General features: G+C 43.4%; 1 protein-coding gene across 1 annotated transcript in view; it reads right to left on the bottom strand.

Moving 5' to 3' along the window:
• SLC4A5 (solute carrier family 4 member 5) overlaps positions 1-22,570 on the bottom strand; it is a 105,110-nt gene that overhangs the window by 56,079 nt on the left and 26,461 nt on the right. The window contains exons 4-5 of the mRNA XM_044283126.1: positions 3,028-3,188; positions 2,766-2,921 (exon numbers count right to left, since the gene is read on the bottom strand). Of these exons, the coding sequence (XP_044139061.1) occupies positions 2,766-2,921; positions 3,028-3,188 (317 nt within the window). The remainder of the gene's footprint in view (positions 1-2,765; positions 2,922-3,027; positions 3,189-22,570) is intronic.

Here is a 22,570-nt window from a genome sequence, read left to right as displayed (position 1 = left end):
AAACAGTGATAGTGACACAAAAATATGCACTTTTTCCACTTTTGACACTGCGATTTTGTAGCAAGTAACTTGTATAGTATGCCCCTGTAATTTTCAAGCAATTTAAACAATTCTCCAGTTCAATAAAGATGTTTAAAGTTTACACTGTGTCAAAGCACATACAAAGTCTCTCAAGTAAACAAGTGGAGCTTATTCTCATAAGGCGCAGAGGATTTTGTATCCTTTGTGACACCCAAATTAATGTTACAACCAGTCTGCAGGGGCAACACGTGAGGCTATGGTGGGCCAATTAGGTAGTAGTAGCTCATTTACTCACGGTTAGCAGAGCCTCACTGTGCCGGTGTACAGTGATGGGGAAGATAGCATTAAATCCTCCGGGGCACTCTTTATTGCAGGGAACACCAGCCAGATGGAAGTTGAGGTTCCCTTGATGGTGTAGGTGTTTAAGGTGCCTTGGTGGCTGGGCCCCTATGTTCGTTACGCCACCAACGTGAGGTGCAAATGTTGAGTGTTGTAGTGGAAATGATGAGGAGGCAGTTGTAATAAAATAGTTGAACATTTACTGAATCAATTGTCTTCAGGTAGTCAGTACAGATACCGTTCATTTGAGTGATGACTCAGAAATAGGTTCAGTAGTATTCCTTTTATCAGGTTTAGGTAATTGTCAGGAGTTCTCTAGTACTTTAGCTTTACAGGCGAAGGATAATTGGATTTACTTAAAGTCCACTTTCTAAAGGCACTCGGGTACTAAATATACTGTTTTCTACTTATCTTGAGCTATCCAATAAGGGCGTTTCTCCCTCGTGGCAGGCAAACTCTCTGCAACATTATTGGCAGGATGCTCTCCTGAAGTATTCAGGTTCACTATATACCAGAAGGCTTCTAGTGTATAAGGACAACTTGGCGCCTTGGTCATCCGCCTGTGTCCAGTAACTTGGAAAGTTACTCTTGGTCACTTGTGCTTGTGAAGTCCATAGGCCAGACGTAGCTCTAACCTTCACTAGGCTAGCTTTATATTTAGATGTAGACTTGCTGTCCAGTGCTAAGCTGCTGTAACTACTCCTAGTTTGTCCTCTCCAGGATTGATCAGGTCCCGGAGGAAAGAAATTGCAGCTACATAGTGGATAAAATCTGTTTCTCTCCTCCATACATTTGCTTTCCTCTCCAGCACCACCTAGGGGCCAATAGGTGTAATGACATTGCCAGCCTGATACCGGTAGTAGGAAATACCATACATTGCAAATTCATTAAAAAAATAGGCAAATGTTTAAAGTGTCCCTTTTACACACATGTGGGACACTGCAGTTATAGCAGCAGTATTCTCTTGAGCCAACACAACAAATTAAACATGGCCCAGTTAACCTTACTGGGTTGTAAAAGCCCAATGCACAGTACATAAAGTTCAGTTCCCCATTAGGGCCATTTTTAACTATGGGCAGCAGCATTTTGTACCTATTGAAAAAATCGTAGTCACTTGATAACTGTTGCTGTTTTCCAGTTATGGGCACCAGAGACCTGGAACGCAGGATCAGGGGCATGTGATTACAGTTTTTTTCAAAAGGTACATGCTGCTACTGACAGATAAAAATGGCCCAAAGTTGGGAAACCCCATTTAAGGGCTTGTGGTTCAGAGTTGAAGGTTTAGTTCAGCCAGCCCCTTACATTTAGGAATGTTATAGTTTCTAAACTATCTGTGAAAGCAAATATATTTCTACAACATTCTAGCCAAAAACAAACTTTGTAGTTGACATAAATAGCTACAATAGAAGAGAAAAAAAATGGCCTGGTAAGGGAAATTATGTAAAATCATATACATTTCTAAAACTGCATATAGCCTCACTAGTGATGAAATCCATCTCTATCGTAGAATATAAATCCCTCCTCACTTCCTCCAATCCCCCTAATGCTGACATAAAAATACCTCTGGTTATAAAAGCTAGACCAGCTATGGTCAAATAGTTGTGTGCAACCTATAGGAAGACCTCAAAGCAGGAGCAGGAGCTCTTGAAACTAGACCACCATCGTTGTTGACTTAGTGGCAGAAAAACAGTATATTTGTAGGTTCACTTGGATTGTCATCACTTTTTGTGTTTTAAGACTCATGGGGTACATTTATGAAAACTGGTGTAAAGGAAAATTGTCATTGCTGCCCATAGCAACAATCAGATTTCACCTTTCATTTTTCAGAGCTACTTTGGAAAATTAAATATGGAATCTGGTTGCTATGGGCATCTAAGCCAGTTCTCCGTTACACTAGTTTTGATAAATCTGTCCCAGTGTCTAGATATACTCTATGGGACACATGAGGTTTGACCAGCACTATTAGCCAGTGCGGGTAACACACACTGTGGTGACTTAAGTGCACTCTAGTATAGAGAAAGAGAGACTGAAATAGGAGCTTGGTTATGTATAAAGCAGGCATGGAAGACATGATTGTCAAGAAATTGCAAACTACTGAATTACAGAACTGTGGGGGGATCAGGGAATCTAATACAGTGGTGCCCTTTGTGTGCCACATGTACTAGTCCCTGGTTTTATAGTGGATCACCTAACTCAACAAAAAGTTGATCCAGTATTACAAAAGTTTGCCCACTTTTGAGCTACATAACCATATTCTATGAGTCTTGGTGGTTACCTTCCTTATAGAAAAATATTAAATAGAAAAGTTGGATTAGTGGTTACCTTCCTTATAGAAAAATATTAAATAGAAAAGTTGGAAGCAGAGATCTGCTTTGAAGTGTTTGCAAAGAACTTCATAAACTTACTGGTACTGGAGGAGACAGACTTTCCAATGTCAGCCAAAGACCTGTGAATGGGTTTCTTGGTTTGGTGTCTATGTTTTCTTAACAGAACATAACTAATTTTGTCCCTGAGGTCAGGCTTGAGCATCCCATCTTCTACCTGCTTCTCAATGATGTCATCTGTAAAACATGATGTTAGTATGTAATCCTCAGCAAAGATTTGACTTGAAATAACTTTTTAGTTGTCCTAATAATGGCAACCTATATGTGGCAAAATGTATTTTACCTATGATCTGTGGGAGGGAATAGCCATCTAAATCAAGCAACACCGTTCCAGTCTGGAGACATGTCCGTAGCTCGAACAGGCTGTGTAGGGACAAAGTGGATACGTGTGGTTTACTCCACCTCTCCCCTCCTTCTTCTACTTTTTCTTCAAATTTTATCCACCTGATTAAAGCAACAAAATAATAATAATAATCATCATCATCATAACACAATAAAGTCTATAAGCATTCAGAATATCATTGAAAAGTTAATTTATATAAATAATTTAATTTAAAAAGTGAAACTCATACAGTATATTCTATAGATTCATTACACACAGAATGATCTATTGCAAGCGTTTATTTATTTTAATGTTGATTATTATGGCTTACAGCTAATGAAAACCCAAAAGTTAGTAACTCATAAAATTAGAATATTATATAACACCAATTAAAAAAATATATATTTTTAAGGCTAGTTTCACACTAGTTTTTGGGAGTAAAGAACAGCCTGCAGGTTCTCTCTGGATCCGGCATTGCCAGAAGCTACATGAATGCCATCCAACCCCATTAACTTTAATACCTTTCCCTGGGTATAGCAGAAGCCATATCAATACAACTGGGAGAGGCAGATAACCGGTAGTGTTGATCACAAATATTTGAATTGCGAATTTTAATCGTGAATATCGGCATCTCGAGAATTCGCTAATATTTAGAATATCGCAAATTATATTCGTAATTGCGAATATTCGATTTTTAAAAAAATACCAGTTCATGCAAATTTGTATGCAAATTTCTGGGAAAATGTTATGCGAATGTTATGCTAATTTTCTGAATCAAGAGAATAATGCCTGGAGATCACAAATTCGTGAATTTTCGAATATATGGTGGATATTCGCCCAAATATTCGCGAAATATTGCCCCTGCCGCTCATCACTGGTAAATCGCCTGTATATCAGTATATCGCATTGAGGGCAACAGAGACGAGGAGCAACTGATGTTCTATTGAAGTGAACACAGCAGCTGAAGATGCTTCTGTGGTATGTTGACTCTTGGCAGCTTGACAGAACGACAATATTATGATCTGATAACATGTGTTTCACTGATAAATGAATAAACTTAATTTATTAATAATTATCTGTACATGAAACTCTCAACATAAAATAACACTTATAAAAGCAAGACTAGAAAACATGGTCTAGTAAATAAAAAAAATAAAAAAGAACTTTAAAGAATGTAAATATCTTACATTTCTTCCCGCTAAGCTAATCCTGCTCAGTTTGTTTTCCTCTTCCTTGATTTACTAAAAGTTGCGTGACTTGTATTATGGATTATAGCTAGCACAAGGGGAGGCTTGAAGAAACTCTCTTAAGTGTTTCATTTTCTCAGCAAAAAATGATTCTTAAGCAGATGTACAATCAAACGCGCGTCGTAATCCTAATCTTCCTAAACCTTTCAGGCCTGCCATGTCTCTGTATTTACAGTTTATGCTGCCCTAGGCATGTTTAGTGCTCATGCCCCCTATTATTCTCCTATAGCTCCTATAGCTACCATGCGGTAAAAAACGCAGTTAAAAATTGCACTTGGCTTTGCAGTAATTGCTGTGGTTTTGTGATGTAGTTAATGGCCATGCATTTATGTTACATTTTTCACCTGGAAAAAATTCATGGCAAATAACCACATCACAAAATCACAGCAAGCACGGTAAAACTGGGTGCGATTTTAAGCACCTTTTTAATGCTATTTTGATGGTGGGGTCACAAACATCTTATCTAAATACACCCTTACACTGCTGCTAGTAAAATATAGAATTAATGTTTAAAGGTATCGTCAGCAAGTCTGAAGACCAACTGTGTGCTGTCCGTATAAAAATGCATCCATGTTTACAGCATGGAGCACAAACTAGTTTAACATCACTTATCCGAATATCTGATTGTGCTTTTACTCTTGCTTTGTTTATGGGCACCTTTACTGTGTGGCCACAGTTTTTTTTTTTTTGTTATATTGAGGAGCTTTACTATTTTTGTGTCGGTGTGTGGATAATGAATTGTCTGCTGTGTGACAGGAAGAGAAAACCCTCTCTGCTAGTTGGCAATGTACATATGGGCCATATTTTGGCTTCGCCTTTCTTCCCATCTGACTGCTCTGGTGTTTCCTTATCACTTCCTAGGGGCCTAACTCTTACACTACCTTCCTGAATAGATGACTGTTACTATAGCTGTAGGTAAGCAGTTTGAGGGATAACTATCCTTGTAGCTAAAATAAACAAAAGTTAGTGATATGGAGACTTCACTAAAGTGAAAGAATCAACATAAATGATTAATTTTCTCTGTGAAGTGCCACCCCCTCCCTCCTGACACCCTGGGAACATGCCTTTATGTGCCTTGTTGTAAATATACTGTATTTTTCGCCCTATAAGATGCACTCCCGCCCAAAAAAAGTGGGGGAAAAATAACAGTGCGTCTTATGTGGCGAATGCTGCGACCGTCCAGGGGAATATGCTGAGAGGGAGGAGGGGCTGGGGACCGGCATCTGTTTCTGTAATGGCAGCGGGGCCCGGTGCAGTCACTGTATTCTACTACACCGGCCCCCACTCTCTGTAGTATATGGTAATCATATCTAACTTGTGGCTATTGTTTAAAGTATTCCAATCATCTTAAATCTAGCGCTGTACTACTTACAACTAACTTCTTGGCAGTCAGGAGGCCGGGCGGACGGGCGCTTGTATCGTAGCTCACTATGTCACTGCGCCTGCGCCGCCCACTTTATAAATGAAGCAGGCGGCGCAGGCACAGTGAGCGTAGTGAGCTACGCCATGAGCGCCTGTCCGCCCGGCCTCCTGACTGCCAAGAAGTTAGTTGTAAGTAGAACAGCGCTAGATTTAAGATGATTGGAATACTTTAAACAATAGCCACAAGTTAGATATGATTACCATATACTACAGAGAGTGGGGCCCGGTGTAGTAGAATACAGTGACTGCACCGGGCCCCTGCTGCCATTACAGAAACAGATGCCGGCCCCATTCACTACACAGGGACACTGTTATGGGGGATCTGTGGATGACACATAAGATGCTATATATGTGCCATCCACAGATGCCCCCACAATGATCCCCCTTAACAGTGCCATCCACATATGCCACCATAGCAGTGCCATCCACATATGCCCCCATAACAGTGCCATCCACAGATCCCCCAAAATAGTGTCATCCACAGACCACCATTACGGTAGTTCAAAACCCACCAAAAGCACACCTTTTGGTTCAAATTTTTTTTCTTATTATTTTCCTCCTCAAAAACCCAGGTGCGTCTTATAGGCAGGTGCGTCTTATATGGCGAAAAATACATTAGCCTTGACAAGTGACTAACTATATATCCCTACAATGGGAAAGGAAGGAGAGAAAGTGTGGAAGCTAAAAAGTTCCTATTTATGTATTGTTTATTACAGCTGAACAACAAAGTGCATGGAAGTTCTGTAAAGTCAGGACTAAAGATAGTGAAAAAATTCTACAGAATCGATTTATCCAATCATCAAGGCTGTTAGATCCAATTTGTCCAATCAGCAAGGCTTTTTCATTTGCATAAGCCCTGCTGATTGGACAAATCGATTCTAACAGCCCTGCTGATTGGATATATTGATTCTGTAGAATCTTTTTGTTCATCTCTAGTCAGGTCCCACTTATCCGGAATCAAGCAGAATTAAAAAAAGGAAAAAAGTAAGCTCTGGACAACCCATTTAAGGTCTCATTACAGACTAAATGAGGGGCTGCTGTGTTGTGCTGGAGGCTAGGACAATCTGTGTTTCCCTGAGCTAGCCTCCACCAAACATTTATAAAACAGAACTGGGTATATTGTGGGTGCTGTGAATGCAGGAGGTATTGGCTATTGTTCAATGATGGATTAGTAAATGTACTATGCGTTTTGAGATTGATCTTAGTGTCATGTACCCACCTGTCCATGCTCCAGTGACGAGCCCGGACTCTCTGTTGCGGCACAGCCAGAATCGTTCTATTGCTGTTGGAACCAGCATAACAGCCTATCAGGGAGTAGGAACTCTGGGCCAGCGCCACCGGCAGCTGCTGGCAACAAGTGTCTTGTGATTGGTCTTCTTTGCCTCACTAGCACGTATCGTACTGTTTGGGTTCCTGGTATTCTGACTTTTGGATTGTCCCTGACCTTGCTCCTGACTGACGATTATTCCTCTGATATTATTTCCTAACATTGGCCCTGTGTGGTATTTGACTCTGTGGGCGTCATTTACTATCCAGAAATACGCCTATATTAGGCGCATTTCTGGTGCAGATTGTGGCGAAAAGGTTATTTGTTCCGCAATCTGTGACTTTCCCTGCTCACGCCAGGTATAAAAAACGGTGGTGTGGTGCGGGCGGGGAAGGGCCGGCAGGCCCGTCTCATTCATCATGTTCTACGCTTGTTTTAGGCGTAGAAAATAATCTAAATCTGAGACAGCAAGGAAGCTGGCTTACATGTAGACTGGCGCTGGATACGCTGAAGCTATGTAGAAGCCGGCGCCACCACTAGCTAAGGGGCTATTAAGACTGGCGTCTAAAAGGCCAGTCTTAATAAATGACCACCTGTGTTTGTATCTTATGTTGGTTCTGGCGTATGTCTCTGGTTTAGACTCTGGTGGTCTGATTTTGACTTAGCTTTTGGATTCTGATCTGGTCTTGGTTTTGCCTGTCAGGTTTTGACCTCTTTCTGTCTGACTACTCTTTTACCACACTAGGTTTTAGCCCTTGCATTTAGTCAAGTCAGGTACTGTCGCCAAGTTGTGAGCCGCCATTTAGGGCAGATCGTGGAAGTAGGTAGGAACAGTGATGCGGGAGGAGTACAGAGCTGTAATGTTTCCTACCCTACGTGACACTAAGGCTACTTTAACACTAGCATTTCTATTTTCGGGTATTGAGATCCGGCAGAGGATCTCAATACCGGAGAAAAGCGGTTTTGTTTTGTCCCCATTCATTGTCAATGGTGACAAAACGGAACTGAACAGAGCGGAATGCTCCAAAATGCATTCCGTTCCATTTGGTCGCGTTCCCATACCGGAGAGCAAACTGTAGCATGCAGTTGTTTTCTTTCAGTCATGGAATGCGGAGAAAAACGGATTCGGCATGACCACAATGCAAGTCAATGGGGACAGATCAGTTTTCTCTGACAATAGAAAACTGATCCGTTCCCCATTGACTTTCAATAGTGTTCATGACGGATCCGCCATTGCTATGTTAAAGATAATACAACCGGATCCGTTCATAACGGATTCAGATGGTTGTATTAGGCCTCATGCACACGACCGTTGTGTGCATCCGTGTCTGTTGTTCCATTTTCTGTGATTTTCTGCGGACCCATTGACTTTCAATGGGTCCGTTGAAAACTCGTAAAATGCACCGTTTGTCATCCGCGTCCGTGATCCGTGTTTCCTGTCTGTCAAAAAAACACGGAGGCACACAAGATTCTCATCCACGTCCGTGATCCGTGTCCGTAGGCTACTTTCGCACAGACGGATCTGCAGATACGTCTGCATAACAGCTTTTCAGATCTGAGTTTTCACATCGTGAAAACTCAGATCCGACAGTATATTCTAACACAGAGGCGTTCCCATGGTGATGGGGACGCTTCAAGTTAGAATATACTAAGAACTGTGGACATAACTGCCCCCTGCTGCCTGGCAGCACCCGATCTCTTACAGGGAGCTGTCATCCGCACAATTAACCCCTCAGGTGCCGCACCTGATGGGTTAATTGTGGGTATCATAGCCCCCTGTAAGAGATCGGGTGCTGCCAGGCAGCAGGGGGCAGACCCCCCTCCCTGCCCAGTTTTAAATTCATTGGTGGCCGGTGCGGCCTCCGCCTCCCTCCCCAGTATTAAATTCATTGGTGGCCAGTGTGGCCCCCCCTCCCTCCCCTGTATTAAATTCATTGGAGTTCCGATCGGAGTCCCAGTTTAATCGCTGGGGCTTCGATCGGTTACCATGGCAACCAGGACGCTACTGCAGTCTTGGCTGCCATGGTTACTTAGCAATTTTAGAAGCATTATACTTACCTGCGCTGTCTGTGACCGGCTGGGCGCTCCTCCTACTGGTAAGTGACAGGTCTGTGCTATAAGCAATGCGCCGCTCAGACCTTTCACTTACCAGTAGGAGGAGCGCCCGGCCGGTCCCAGACAGCGCAGGTAAGTATAATGCTTCTAAAATTGCTAAGTAACCATGGCAGCCAGGTGCGGCACCTGAGTGGTTAATTGTGCGGATCACAGCCCCCTGTAAGAGATCGGGTGCTGCCAGGCAGCAGGGGGCAGTCATGTACACAGTTCTTAGTATATTCTAATTTGAAGCGTCCCCATCACTATGGGAACGCCTCTGTGTTAGAATATACTGTCAGATCTGAGTTTTCACGATCTAACTCAAATCCGATGGTATATTCTAACATAGAGGCGTTCCCATGGTGATGGGGACGCTTCAAGTTAAAATATACCATCAGATTCGAGAAAACTCCGATAGGGACTCCTGACTTTACATTGAAAGTCAATGGGGGACGGATCCGTTTGCAATTGCACCATATTGTGTCAATGTCAAACAGATCCGTCCCCATTGACTTGCATTGTGAGTCAGGACGGATCCGTTTGCCTCCGCATGGTGATCCTCCAAAAATCAAGGAAGACACGCGGAAGAAAAAACGGACACGGATCACGGAACAACTGAACCCCGTTTTGCGGACCATGAAAAAATACGTCGTGTGCATGAGGCCTTATCAGTAACGGAAACGCATTTGCTGATCCCTGCCGGAGCAGACAGAAACGCAAGCGTGAAAGTAGTCTTAGCCATTCTTCAGGTAACCTGAGATTTTCCTCTGAGTGAGGCTAACATTGCTTGCACAAAAGTCAGTTGGACTGAAATTTGAATTAATTTTAGGGTCATATTCTTTACAGCCTGCAGTTTAATGCTAAACACATGGACATCCCCTACCACATGGACTAAGATAATGAAATGATATAATCCTACTGTCATGGCGGGGAGTGGGGAAAACCCCCCACCATACAATGTCAGAGTTATTTAAGGTAGCAACTAAGCCTGGATGCTGGGATCAGGTCACAGGTCCCCTCCTAAAGCATCCCTAAATCTGGCCCTAGTCTCCTATCTGTATGAGCCAACCCTGATGGTAGGAGGGCCCATACGCCAGAACCTCAGAACCTTGAAATACCTTAATTACCCTGAGGTAAGGAGAAAGGGACAAGAGACCAACTGGTTCATCCATGACATGGATGAACCAAAGTCTCCCACAGGCCTAGCAACAAAGGACAACAAGACAAAGCAAATGACAGGTAAGTAACCAGTGGCCAAAGACAACTGAACAAACCACAACAGTAAATCTGGTCACTTACCTGCTGCAGCTGCTGGAATACACCAAAGAAGAACACAACTGAAGTAACCTGGAACCCAAACAGACGCGCTGCCATCCAAACACCTTCCGGATGCAGTCCGTACTGACACAGGAACCAGGACTCCAGCAACTGCACATCCTAGGAAAATGGTTCACCCCTCCGGGAAACCAACCCCCTTCCGGAGGAACAACACACACAGGAAAACGTCTTGCACTCATGCAGGGACAAACACCAACAACATCCCAGACATGTAACAACAAACAAGACGTAGAACAAACCCTGAACATAAACCCACACCAAACATACAACAAGTGAGGTTGGGTACATAGAGAAAATAAGGGAGACAAAAGAATGACATTGCAAAGCGACCTTGATGCCCAACAAGGTGGCCCTTAATGACTGGGCAGATGGAATAGCCACAGAATTGAGCATATCTTCGAGCCCAAAGCAAGGCTAGAGCAATTCACGTCCAAGCTACAAGCAAAGGCTAAATAGCTAGAAGAGACCACACCCTGATGTAACCAAGTCAGGATATTAACCCCACGCATACCACACAGCAGGGAGACACAACTTAAAGGGGAAGTGCACGTGCAAACTACAAACTACACGTTGCCACAAGCAACGAGTCTGCACGGCAACCACGTCACTGTCAAACACCAATATGACCGTGACACCTGCTGTACAAAGCTTTCGCCTTGACCTGAGTTGATATTATGTGGTAACCAGGGTCTTATATGAACTGATTGTTTTAGCTAAGCGCAGGGGCGTACATAGAAATCACTAGGCCCCATATCAAAAATATAAATTGGGCCCCCACTGCTGTATATACTATATATCTGTACACACTGCATCTATTATACCTCGTAATTCACATATCAGTACACTGCTGTATATACTATATTTCTAGACACACTGCATCTATTATACCTTGTACCTCACATATCAGTACACTGCTGTATATACAATATACCTGTACACACTGCATCTAGTATACCCCATACCTAACATATTAGTACACTGCTGTATATATTATATATCTGTACATACTACATCTATTATACCTCGTACCTCATGTATCAGTACACTGCTGTATATATTATATATCTATGCACACTGCATTTATTATACGTCATACCTCACATATCAGCACACTGCTTCATATACAATATAACTGTAAACGGTGCATCTATCATACCCCGTACCTCTCATATCAGTACACTGCTGTATATACTATATATCTGTACACACTATATCTATTATACCTTGTACCTCACATATCAGTACACTGCTGTATATACAATATACCTGTACACACTGCATCTAGTATACCCCATACCTAACATATTAGTAGACTGCTGTATATATTATATATCTGTACATACTACATCTATTATACCTCGTACCTCATGTATCAGTACACTGCTGTATATATTATATATCTATGCACACTGCATTTATTATACAAAAAAGAATGGAGGGCCACAGCAGCGTCTCGCCAGAAAACTTCTTTATTCAGGAACACTCCTCACAACAAGGCATATAAAAAGTAGTTTGCAGCAACGTTTCGGCTAGGAGTAGCCTTTGTCAAGCATGTTAACAAGTTAAAATCACAGCCTATAAGTAGCACATGACAGGCCACCCACACCGCTAAGCAGCCAATAAGATTCAAATTCATGTATAACACACCTGTGCATGAAATCAATGGGGACCGACATGCTGAAATAGATTAGCCAGCTGTAGAAAAACGTACCTATGTGAGGCCATCATATACATGGCTCCTCAGTCCCTCCAGCGTCCCATGATCGGCAGTGCGCATGTCTGCATACGTCATCGCATGCGCCACCACGCGGCGGCGCGCGTATGACGTGCCCAAGTGAATCCGAATGCATAGTCCACGCCGGACAACTTACATCATCAGGCGGCGGCTGACTAACGTCACAAGGCCACTCCCACCTGGCGTTACGGATTGGAGTATGCATAAGGACTCAAATGGGGCTGTACATGGAGGGCGATCGCACCACTGTAGTACATGAACAGTGTGCAAAAAACGCTCGCCAAGGATAACAACAATCAGGCATAAAAAGCGCACTGCCATTAATACTAGCGCAAGGAAGGAACAGGGAGACATGCAAAAACACATGGGCATCACATAGGTACAGCAGGCATAATAAAGAGAACAGGAATCACTGGATATTGGTGACACATAGTATTTTCACTGTGCACAGGTTACCATTGATAAATAATATATCATACACAGGTGTGTGTAGACAAAACTACAATGATCATCATGATGCTATAAAGCGGTGTGATTAAGGCACATAATTAAAAAAACAAAGCAAAAAATACTGTAACAGAGGAGAAATATGAAGTCAGCCATATAAAAAATATATTTCTTGATTAAATCCAGATTTTAGCTGATACCAGCCACATTAAATTCAAGATTTAGACCAAATGGCTGTAGGGATTTCAGTGTGTAGATCCATTTGAGTTCCTTCTTCCTTAATATCGCATCCCTGTCACCCCCTCTCCGTAAAGGGCCCACACTGTCAATAACTCTAAAGCGAAGCTGGTTAACAGAATGCCCCGCCTCCACGAAGTGTTTCGCAACGGGCTTATCCATGTTCATCTTGCGTATGGTACTCTTGTGTTTGTTAATACGTTCTCTAATCTCCATAGTGGTCTCTCCCACATAAATAAGGCTGCAGGGGCACTGGATGGCATAAATCACATCCCGTGACCTGCAGGTATAATAGCCCTTGATTTTATATTTTTTCCCACTGTAAGGGTGGGAGAAATATTCACCTTTGAGAACGTTACCACAATTACAGCAAGATAAACATGGATAAGTCCCGTTTTTGCGCGGTGCAAGAAGTTTTTGTGTCGGTGACTGGCCACCTACATCGGATTTAACCAGTCTATCACGGAGACTAGGGTTCCGTCTGTATGCCATCAGCGGCGGGGATTTGAACTCTTCTATATCTGGCAAACCCCGTTGGAGTATATGCCATTCCTTTCTGAGGATATTGGCAATATTGCCGCTATCCCGGCCGAAGATGGACACAAACGGAACCCTAGTCTCAGAGACCGCCTTTGTTGGTTTCCGTAGTGCGGTGCACCTGTCAACCAGCCTCACCCTCTGTTTGGTTCGAGTAAGTAGGGGTTTCGGGTAACCTCGTTCCAGGAAACGTGTGCACATCGTGTCAATCCTTTGTGCACACGTTTCTTCATCAGAGACAATTCTCTTCACCCTTAAGAGTTGACTCCATGGAAGGGAGTCAAGCATTCTATGTGGGTGGTAGCTATCATGCATAAGTAAAGTGTTGCGGTCAGTGGGCTTCCGATAGAGGTCCGTAGCCAAAAGACCCTCCATCACATAGACTCGCACATCAAGGAACTGCAACTCACTAGGAGAAACAGTTATAGTGAATTGCAGACCCGGGACACCCGCGTTCAAATGAAGATGAAAATTATCAAGTTCATTCAAAGTGCCTGTCCAGATCATAAAGATGTCGTCGATGTAGCGCCACCAACATAGGACTCTCCCAAAGAAAGGGGAGTGATACACGAGTTTGTCCTCCACCTCAGCCATAAAGATGTTAGCGTAGGTGGGGGCCACATTGGACCCCATGGCCACACCCCGCTGCTGCTGATAGAAGGTGTCCCCGAATAGGAAGTAACTCCTCTTCAGGACCACCTCCAAGAGGCGGAGGACAAATCGGCACACACCCGGGGAGAGCCCCATGTCGGTCAGGGCCACATCGACGACATCTAACCCATATGTATGGTCAATCGAAGTGTACAAAGACACTACATCGAAACTGACCAACAAAAATTGGGCGGGCAGTTGTAAATCCTGTAATTTAGAAAGAAAATGCCCGGTATCCTTGATATAGGATGGGGCGGAGGTCGCACGGACCTGCAATAGCTTGTCCAGAAAGACAGACAATGGATTGAAGACCGAGCCCCTACCAGAGACAATCGGTCGGCCCGGTGGGTCAATCAATCTCTTGTGAATCTTGGGGAGTATGTATAGCATCGGGGTGATAGGGTGGGGCACCATGAGGTATTGATGCAAACCATCATCTATAATGGAACTTGATAGTGCCTCCTCCAATATCACCCCGATGTCACGCATGATATCCCATTTGGGATCACCGGGTAGTTTCTTATAAACCTCAAGATCACTCAATTGTCTGTCTATCTCTCCAATGTACATCGCAGTGTCCATAACGACCATTTGGTCTAAATCTTGAATTTAATGTGGCTGGTATCAGCTAAAATCTGGATTTAATCAAGAAATATATTTTTTATATGGCTGACTTCATATTTCTCCTCTGTTACAGTATTTTTTGCTTTGTTTTTTTAATTATGTGCCTTAATCACACCGCTTTATAGCATCATGATGATCATTGTAGTTTTGTCTACACACACCTGTGTATGATATATTATTTATCAATGGTAACCTGTGCACAGTGAAAATACTATGTGTCACCAATATCCAGTGATTCCTGTTCTCTTTATTATGCCTGCTGTACCTATGTGATGCCCATGTGTTTTTGCATGTCTCCCTGTTCCTTCCTTGCGCTAGTATTAATGGCAGTGCGCTTTTTATGCCTGATTGTTGTTATCCTTGGCGAGCGTTTTTTGCACACTGTTCATGTACTACAGTGGTGCGATCGCCCTCCATGTACAGCCCCATTTGAGTCCTTATGCATACTCCAATCCGTAACGCCAGGTGGGAGTGGCCTTGTGACGTTAGTCAGCCGCCGCCTGATGATGTAAGTTGTCCGGCGTGGACTATGCATTCGGATTCACTTGGGCACGTCATACGCGCGCCGCCGCGTGGTGGCGCATGCGATGACGTATGCAGACATGCGCACTGCCGATCATGGGACGCTGGAGGGACGGAGGAGCCATGTATATGATGGCCTCACATAGGTACGTTTTTCTACAGCTGGCTAATCTATTTCAGCATGTCGGTCCCCATTGATTTCATGCACAGGTGTGTTATACATGAATTTGAATCTTATTGGCTGCTTAGCGGTGTGGGTGGGCCTGTCATGTGCTACTTATAGGCTGTGATTTTAACTTGTTAACATGCTTGACAAAGGCTACTCCTAGCCGAAACGTTGCTGCAAACTACTTTTTATATGCCTTGTTGTGAGGAGTGTTCCTGAATAAAGAAGTTTTCTGGCGAGACGCTGCTGTGGCCCTCCATTCTTTTTACATGCCATTGGACCGCTTTGGATCTGCGTTCCCCTGCCCAGCTGCTGCGTATTCACCATCTCTGCTCTTCATAAGCCGTTTGTGTTGCTGCTCCTGAACCAATCTATTTTCCCTACAATTTGATCCGGGGAGCGTGCACCAGGGGAGTATTCCTGCTGTCTACACTTCTATGTGAATATGGATGTACCCCCAGGCTCGGGTAAGAGCATGGACACCCCCAACACCTCGACATATATGTATACAGAGGAGGAAATATTGAAATTGATTGGATCCGAATCCAGTGATGTTTCCTTCTTAAGCACTCCCTCCATTGATCTGCTCAAACGCAAATGTGAACAGGAGTCTAAAAGACTGACCACGATGGAGTTACATCTGAGCACTCTGAGAGAGTACTATAGGAACCGCCGGATCCCGAGAGGTTTACGCTCTCATCTACGACCCAACCTCTTTCCCAACGATACAGATTTCTGTATGAAATTCGAGGCGGTGAGTAACAAGTACTCCTTTGAATTGATATTGCTCAATATTGACTTTTTGTGTAAGGAGGTGGAGAAAATTAAAGGTGTGATTGTCGAGCTGAATGCGCAAATCCAGGCTTTGACCAGTGTCGAGGAATACACGGTACACACTGATAAAATAGCACAGAAGTGAAACTGAGCGCGTTAAAAGGGAAAAATGGCACCGTGATCTGGAGGATTACCAGTCCGGAAAAGTGTACAACTGGCGCAATCAACAGCCACAAGGGAAGCCTAGGAGGAGGCGTAATAAGAGGTTTGACCACAATCATTTTGGTTTCTCCACCGTCTCCGATTCTACTGATGAACCCTCCACGTCAGCCCCTTTTTTAGGTCAACTAGGCGACGGGGATGTCGCCGGGGTGGAAGAAAGCACCATCGGCCACGTAAAAGGGAAGCCACCTCAGAATCAAGTGATGTCTGCGAGATCAACCAGACGCAATCCACGGAGATAACACAATTAGTCATTAATATCTCCTCAGTACCACTCACCCCCGTACAGACACGGGTATTGAGTCGGGGACTCAGTTTCTCTCCTACTGTCGATAGAGACTGGTTTTCTCTAGAGTTAGATCTACAACGTTTCTTTAGAAACTTACGCCTAAAATGTTTTTTTGCATCTAAAAATGTTGAAGCTAATAAAACACCTGTGATTAGTAATAACAATACAGCGTTATTAACATGTAAAGAATTTCAACTTAGGAAACCCAGTGTCTTTTCACCACCTCATACCAACCATGTGGTTGAATCGTACATTCACATTGTGCATAAACAGATCGAATCTTTAAGTCCCACTGGTGGTAGGAATAACCTCTCGATTCCTGAACGACAGGCTATCATGTCATTGGAACGAGACACCCGCATTACCATTAAGCCTGCAGATAAGGGTGGGGCGGTGGTCGTTATGGACACTGCGATGTACATTGGAGAGATAGACAGACAATTGAGTGATCTTGAGGTTTATAAGAAACTACCCGGTGATCCCAAATGGGATATCATGCGTGACATCGGGGTGATATTGGAGGAGGCACTATCAAGTTCCATTATAGATGATGGTTTGCATCAATACCTCATGGTGCCCCACCCTATCACCCCGATGCTATACATACTCCCCAAGATTCACAAGAGATTGATTGACCCACCGGGCCGACCGATTGTCTCTGGTAGGGGCTCGGTCTTCAATCCATTGTCTGTCTTTCTGGACAAGCTATTGCAGGTCCGTGCGACCTCCGCCCCATCCTATATCAAGGATACCGGGCATTTTCTTTCTAAATTACAGGATTTACAACTGCCCGCCCAATTTTTGTTGGTCAGTTTCGATGTAGTGTCTTTGTACACTTCGATTGACCATACATATGGGTTAGATGTCGTCGATGTGGCCCTGACCGACATGGGGCTCTCCCCGGGTGTGTGCCGATTTGTCCTCCGCCTCTTGGAGGTGGTCCTGAAGAGGAGTTACTTCCTATTCGGGGACACCTTCTATCAGCAGCAGCGGGGTGTGGCCATGGGGTCCAATGTGGCCCCCACCTACGCTAACATCTTTATGGCTGAGGTGGAGGACAAACTCGTGTATCACTCCCCTTTCTTTGGGAGAGTCCTATGTTGGTGGCGCTACATCGACGACATCTTTATGATCTGGACAGGCACTTTGAATGAACTTGATAATTTTCATCTTCATTTGAACGCGGGTGTCCCGGGTCTGCAATTCACTATAACTGTTTCTCCTAGTGAGTTGCAGTTCCTTGATGTGCGAGTCTATGTGATGGAGGGTCTTTTGGCTACGGACCTCTATCGGAAGCCCACTGACCGCAACACTTTACTTATGCATGATAGCTACCACCCACATAGAATGCTTGACTCCCTTCCATGGAGTCAACTCTTAAGGGTGAAGAGAATTGTCTCTGATGAAGAAACGTGTGCACAAAGGATTGACACGATGTGCACACGTTTCCTGGAACGAGGTTACCCGAAACCCCTACTTACTCGAACCAAACAGAGGGTGAGGCTGGTTGACAGGTGCACCGCACTACGGAAACCAACAAAGGCGGTCTCTGAGACTAGGGTTCCGTTTGTGTCCATCTTCGGCCGGGATAGCGGCAATATTGCCAATATCCTCAGAAAGGAATGGCATATACTCCAACGGGGTTTGCCAGATATAGAAGAGTTCAAATCCCCGCCGCTGATGGCATACAGACGGAACCCTAGTCTCCGTGATAGACTGGTTAAATCCGATGTAGGTGGCCAGTCACCGACACAAAAACTTCTTGCACCGCGCAAAAACGGGACTTATCCATGTTTATCTTGCTGTAATTGTGGTAACGTTCTCAAAGGTGAATATTTCTCCCACCCTTACAGTGGGAAAAAATATAAAATCAAGGGCTATTATACCTGCAGGTCACGGGATGTGATTTATGCCATCCAGTGCCCCTGCAGCCTTATTTATGTGGGAGAGACCACTATGGAGATTAGAGAACGTATTAACAAACACAAGAGTACCATACGCAAGATGAACATGGATAAGCCCGTTGCGAAACACTTCGTGGAGGCGGGGCATTCTGTTAACCAGCTTCGCTTTAGAGTTATTGACAGTGTGGGCCCTTTACGGAGAGGGGGTGACAGGGATGCGATATTAAGGAAGAAGGAACTCAAATGGATCTACACACTGAAATCCCTACAGCCATTTGGTCTAAATCTTGAATTTAATGTGGCTGGTATCAGCTAAAATCTGGATTTAATCAAGAAATATATTTTTTATATGGCTGACTTCATATTTCTCCTCTGTTACAGTATTTTTTGCTTTGTTTTTTTAATTATGTGCCTTAATCACACCGCTTTATAGCATCATGATGATCATTGTAGTTTTGTCTACACACACCTGTGTATGATATATTATTTATCAATGGTAACCTGTGCACAGTGAAAATACTATGTGTCACCAATATCCAGTGATTCCTGTTCTCTTTATTATGCCTGCTGTACCTATGTGATGCCCATGTGTTTTTGCATGTCTCCCTGTTCCTTCCTTGCGCTAGTATTAATGGCAGTGCGCTTTTTATGCCTGATTGTTGTTATCCTTGGCGAGCGTTTTTTGCACACTGTTCATGTACTACAGTGGTGCGATCGCCCTCCATGTACAGCCCCATTTGAGTCCTTATGCATACTCCAATCCGTAACGCCAGGTGGGAGTGGCCTTGTGACGTTAGTCAGCCGCCGCCTGATGATGTAAGTTGTCCGGCGTGGACTATGCATTCGGATTCACTTGGGCACGTCATACGCGCGCCGCCGCGTGGTGGCGCATGCGATGACGTATGCAGACATGCGCACTGCCGATCATGGGACGCTGGAGGGACGGAGGAGCCATGTATATGATGGCCTCACATAGGTACGTTTTTCTACAGCTGGCTAATCTATTTCAGCATGTCGGTCCCCATTGATTTCATGCACAGGTGTGTTATACATGAATTTGAATCTTATTGGCTGCTTAGCGGTGTGGGTGGCCTGTCATGTGCTACTTATAGGCTGTGATTTTAACTTGTTAACATGCTTGACAAAGGCTACTCCTAGCCGAAACGTTGCTGCAAACTACTTTTTATATGCCTTGTTGTGAGGAGTGTTCCTGAATAAAGAAGTTTTCTGGCGAGACGCTGCTGTGGCCCTCCATTCTTTTTTACATGCCATTGGACCGCTTTGGATCTGCGTTCCCCTGCCCAGCTGCTGCGTATTCACCATCTCTGCTCTTCATAAGCCGTTTGTGTTGCTGCTCCTGAACCAATCTATTTTCCCTGCATTTATTATACGTCATACCTCACATATCAGCACACTGCTTCATATACAATATAACTGTAAACGGTGCATCTATCATACCCCGTACCTCTCATATCAGTACACTGCTGTATATACTATATATCTGTACACACTATATCTATTATACCTCGTACCTCACATTGCAGTGAACTGCTGTATATACTATATATCTATACACACTACATCTATTATACCTTGTACCTCACATATCAACACACTGCTGTATATACAATATAACTGTACACGGTGCATCTATCATACCCCGTACCTCCCATATCAGTGCACTGCTGTATATACTATATATCTGTACACACTACATCTATTATACCTCATACCTCACATTTCAGTACACTGCTGTATATACTATATACCTGTGCACACTGCATCTATTATGCCTTGTACCCCACATATCACAGTAAACTGTTGTATATACTATATATCTGTACATATTGCATCTATAATACTGTGTAATATATGCAGTGTGTGTATATATATATATATATCAATAAACAAATATATATATATACTGTATATATATATATATATATACATATATATATATATATACATACAGAGCTATAATAGGTATAATAGTTGCAGTGTATACAGATATATGTGGTCAGTTATACATTATGGTCACTGTGTGTCAGGTACATGAGGTAGTGAGTGGTCACTGTAACTGTCTGAAGTATTATATATGACCGAGCAATGAGTAAAAACAGGGCATGGGTGGAGGGCAAATGAAGAGAAAAGTGGCGGACCTCCTCTTACCACTCTATTCCAGTCAGTATGGATCAATGCAGAGCTGATTGTGAACTTCTAATACTTGCTATTAGGGGTTGAAGGACCTGTGATGATGTAATCACAGGTCCTGGCCAGATGTACCTTTCAAACCTGGGAACTACACCATTTTTGGTGCAGTTCCTTCGCTAGATCCTTCAGGACCTGTGATGTTGAATATGATGTCATCACAGGTCTTGACAGATGCACTGTTCTAACCTGGGAACTACACTTTACACTGTGCAGTTCCCTTACAGGACCTGTGATGACATCATCAAAGGTCCTTTAGCTTTAGGAAGATAAATGGGAGCAATTAGGGGGCAGGGCCTCTCCTCCACTGCGGACCCCCCTTCCTCATGGGACCCATAGCAGCTGCATGGTCTGCCTATATGGTAGATATGCCACTGGCTAAGGGTCATCATAATTTTATGAATGTAGTTAAATATATGTTTGATTTGGTAAGGGGGTGGAAGTGTTAGGGGGCTATGTGAGCACAATAAGGCCTACTTAGTGTCCTAGAGAGAAAATTCCTTGCGGATTTTAGCTTCTGACTTGTTAATCTAACTTATTAAAGTGAGTATTTCTCTGGGCTCATGTAATACTTTCATTAGAGTTTAAAGCAAGATTTATTTGTGCTACATTAATAAGGAATGCATGTGGTTGTTTCATTAGTGTGCTAATTTGTTTCGGGTTGACACATATTACTTACTGATGTCACTCCCTCCCTGATTACATACCTAGTAATTAAAAGAACTTTAAATGCTGTTACTGACTGAATAAAATCTCTAAAACCCATGAGTGAAGGGCTGTTTCTGCATATTTATTTTATTCACAAAGGACTGGAGTAAAGGAAAACAGGTTTAGTTGCCCACAGCAACTAATCAGATTCCACATGTTATTTTTCGAAGTTCCTTCAGAAAATGAAAGGAGGAATCTGATTGGTTGTTGTGGGTAACTAAGCCACAAATTCTGATAAATCTACCCCAATGTTTGTGAACGCAACAAGACTTACATCTTATTATTGCTGATCCAAGCTTTGCATGGACTCTTTTGCAGTGCAGTGATACATCCATCGATGTGGCTTGGTCAGATATGTGCAGTGCGTTTCTAGTATGAAAATATCAGTTCTGTGTTCAAATGTGCTGTACTTGGCCTTTTCTGAACTCTCTATCTTGTTTTTCCAATACACACAAGACAAATATGAAGGCAAGTCTCTAAGATCCTGAGCCTGATAAAAGAACAGCTTTTGAAGATTATAGGAGCCTTCTGTGTGTCTGTAAGTCTGATTTCCCCTTCATTAACTGCTTTGTGAGCTCCAGAGCTGAAAACAAACATAGTGGGAAGTAAAGGAAAGGACTTCATGGCAAGTGCTGGCAAATTCCAAAGAAGGGAGTTGCCCCCCGCTTGTAAGAGAAATGCATCGAGCTGTGCAGCTGAAAAAGGGAATAATATGGCTCAAAAAGACATTAGGGAAGCCTAAAAATGACCTGTGCCTTCACAATTATGATTGCCAAAAGAAACACAGCCATTATGCAAACTTTTCTTTTGAAAACTCAGGTACGCTTTAAAAATGCAGTAATAGCAAAAGTCACAAGGACTGTGGGTAACCATTACAACTACAGATACATACAGCATTGAAACTTGGCTTTCATTCACCTGGGGCAGTGATAGGCAAACTGCGGCTCTCCAACTGTTGCAAAACTACAACTCCCACCATGCCCTGCTGTTAGCTGAAAGCTGTAGGCAGTCTTTGCATGCTGGGAGTTGTGGTTTTGCAACAGCTGGAGAGTCGCAGTTTGCCTATCACTGACCTAGGGTAAAGATTCAGTTTGCTGCCCTAGCCCTCCATT

This window comes from Bufo gargarizans, chromosome 2 (assembly GCF_014858855.1).
Source record: "Bufo gargarizans isolate SCDJY-AF-19 chromosome 2, ASM1485885v1, whole genome shotgun sequence".
In the NCBI taxonomy this organism is placed as follows: Eukaryota; Metazoa; Chordata; class Amphibia; order Anura; family Bufonidae; genus Bufo; species Bufo gargarizans.
Note: the sequence above shows the minus strand (reverse complement) of the source record. Positions and strands in the feature narration are given on the sequence as shown.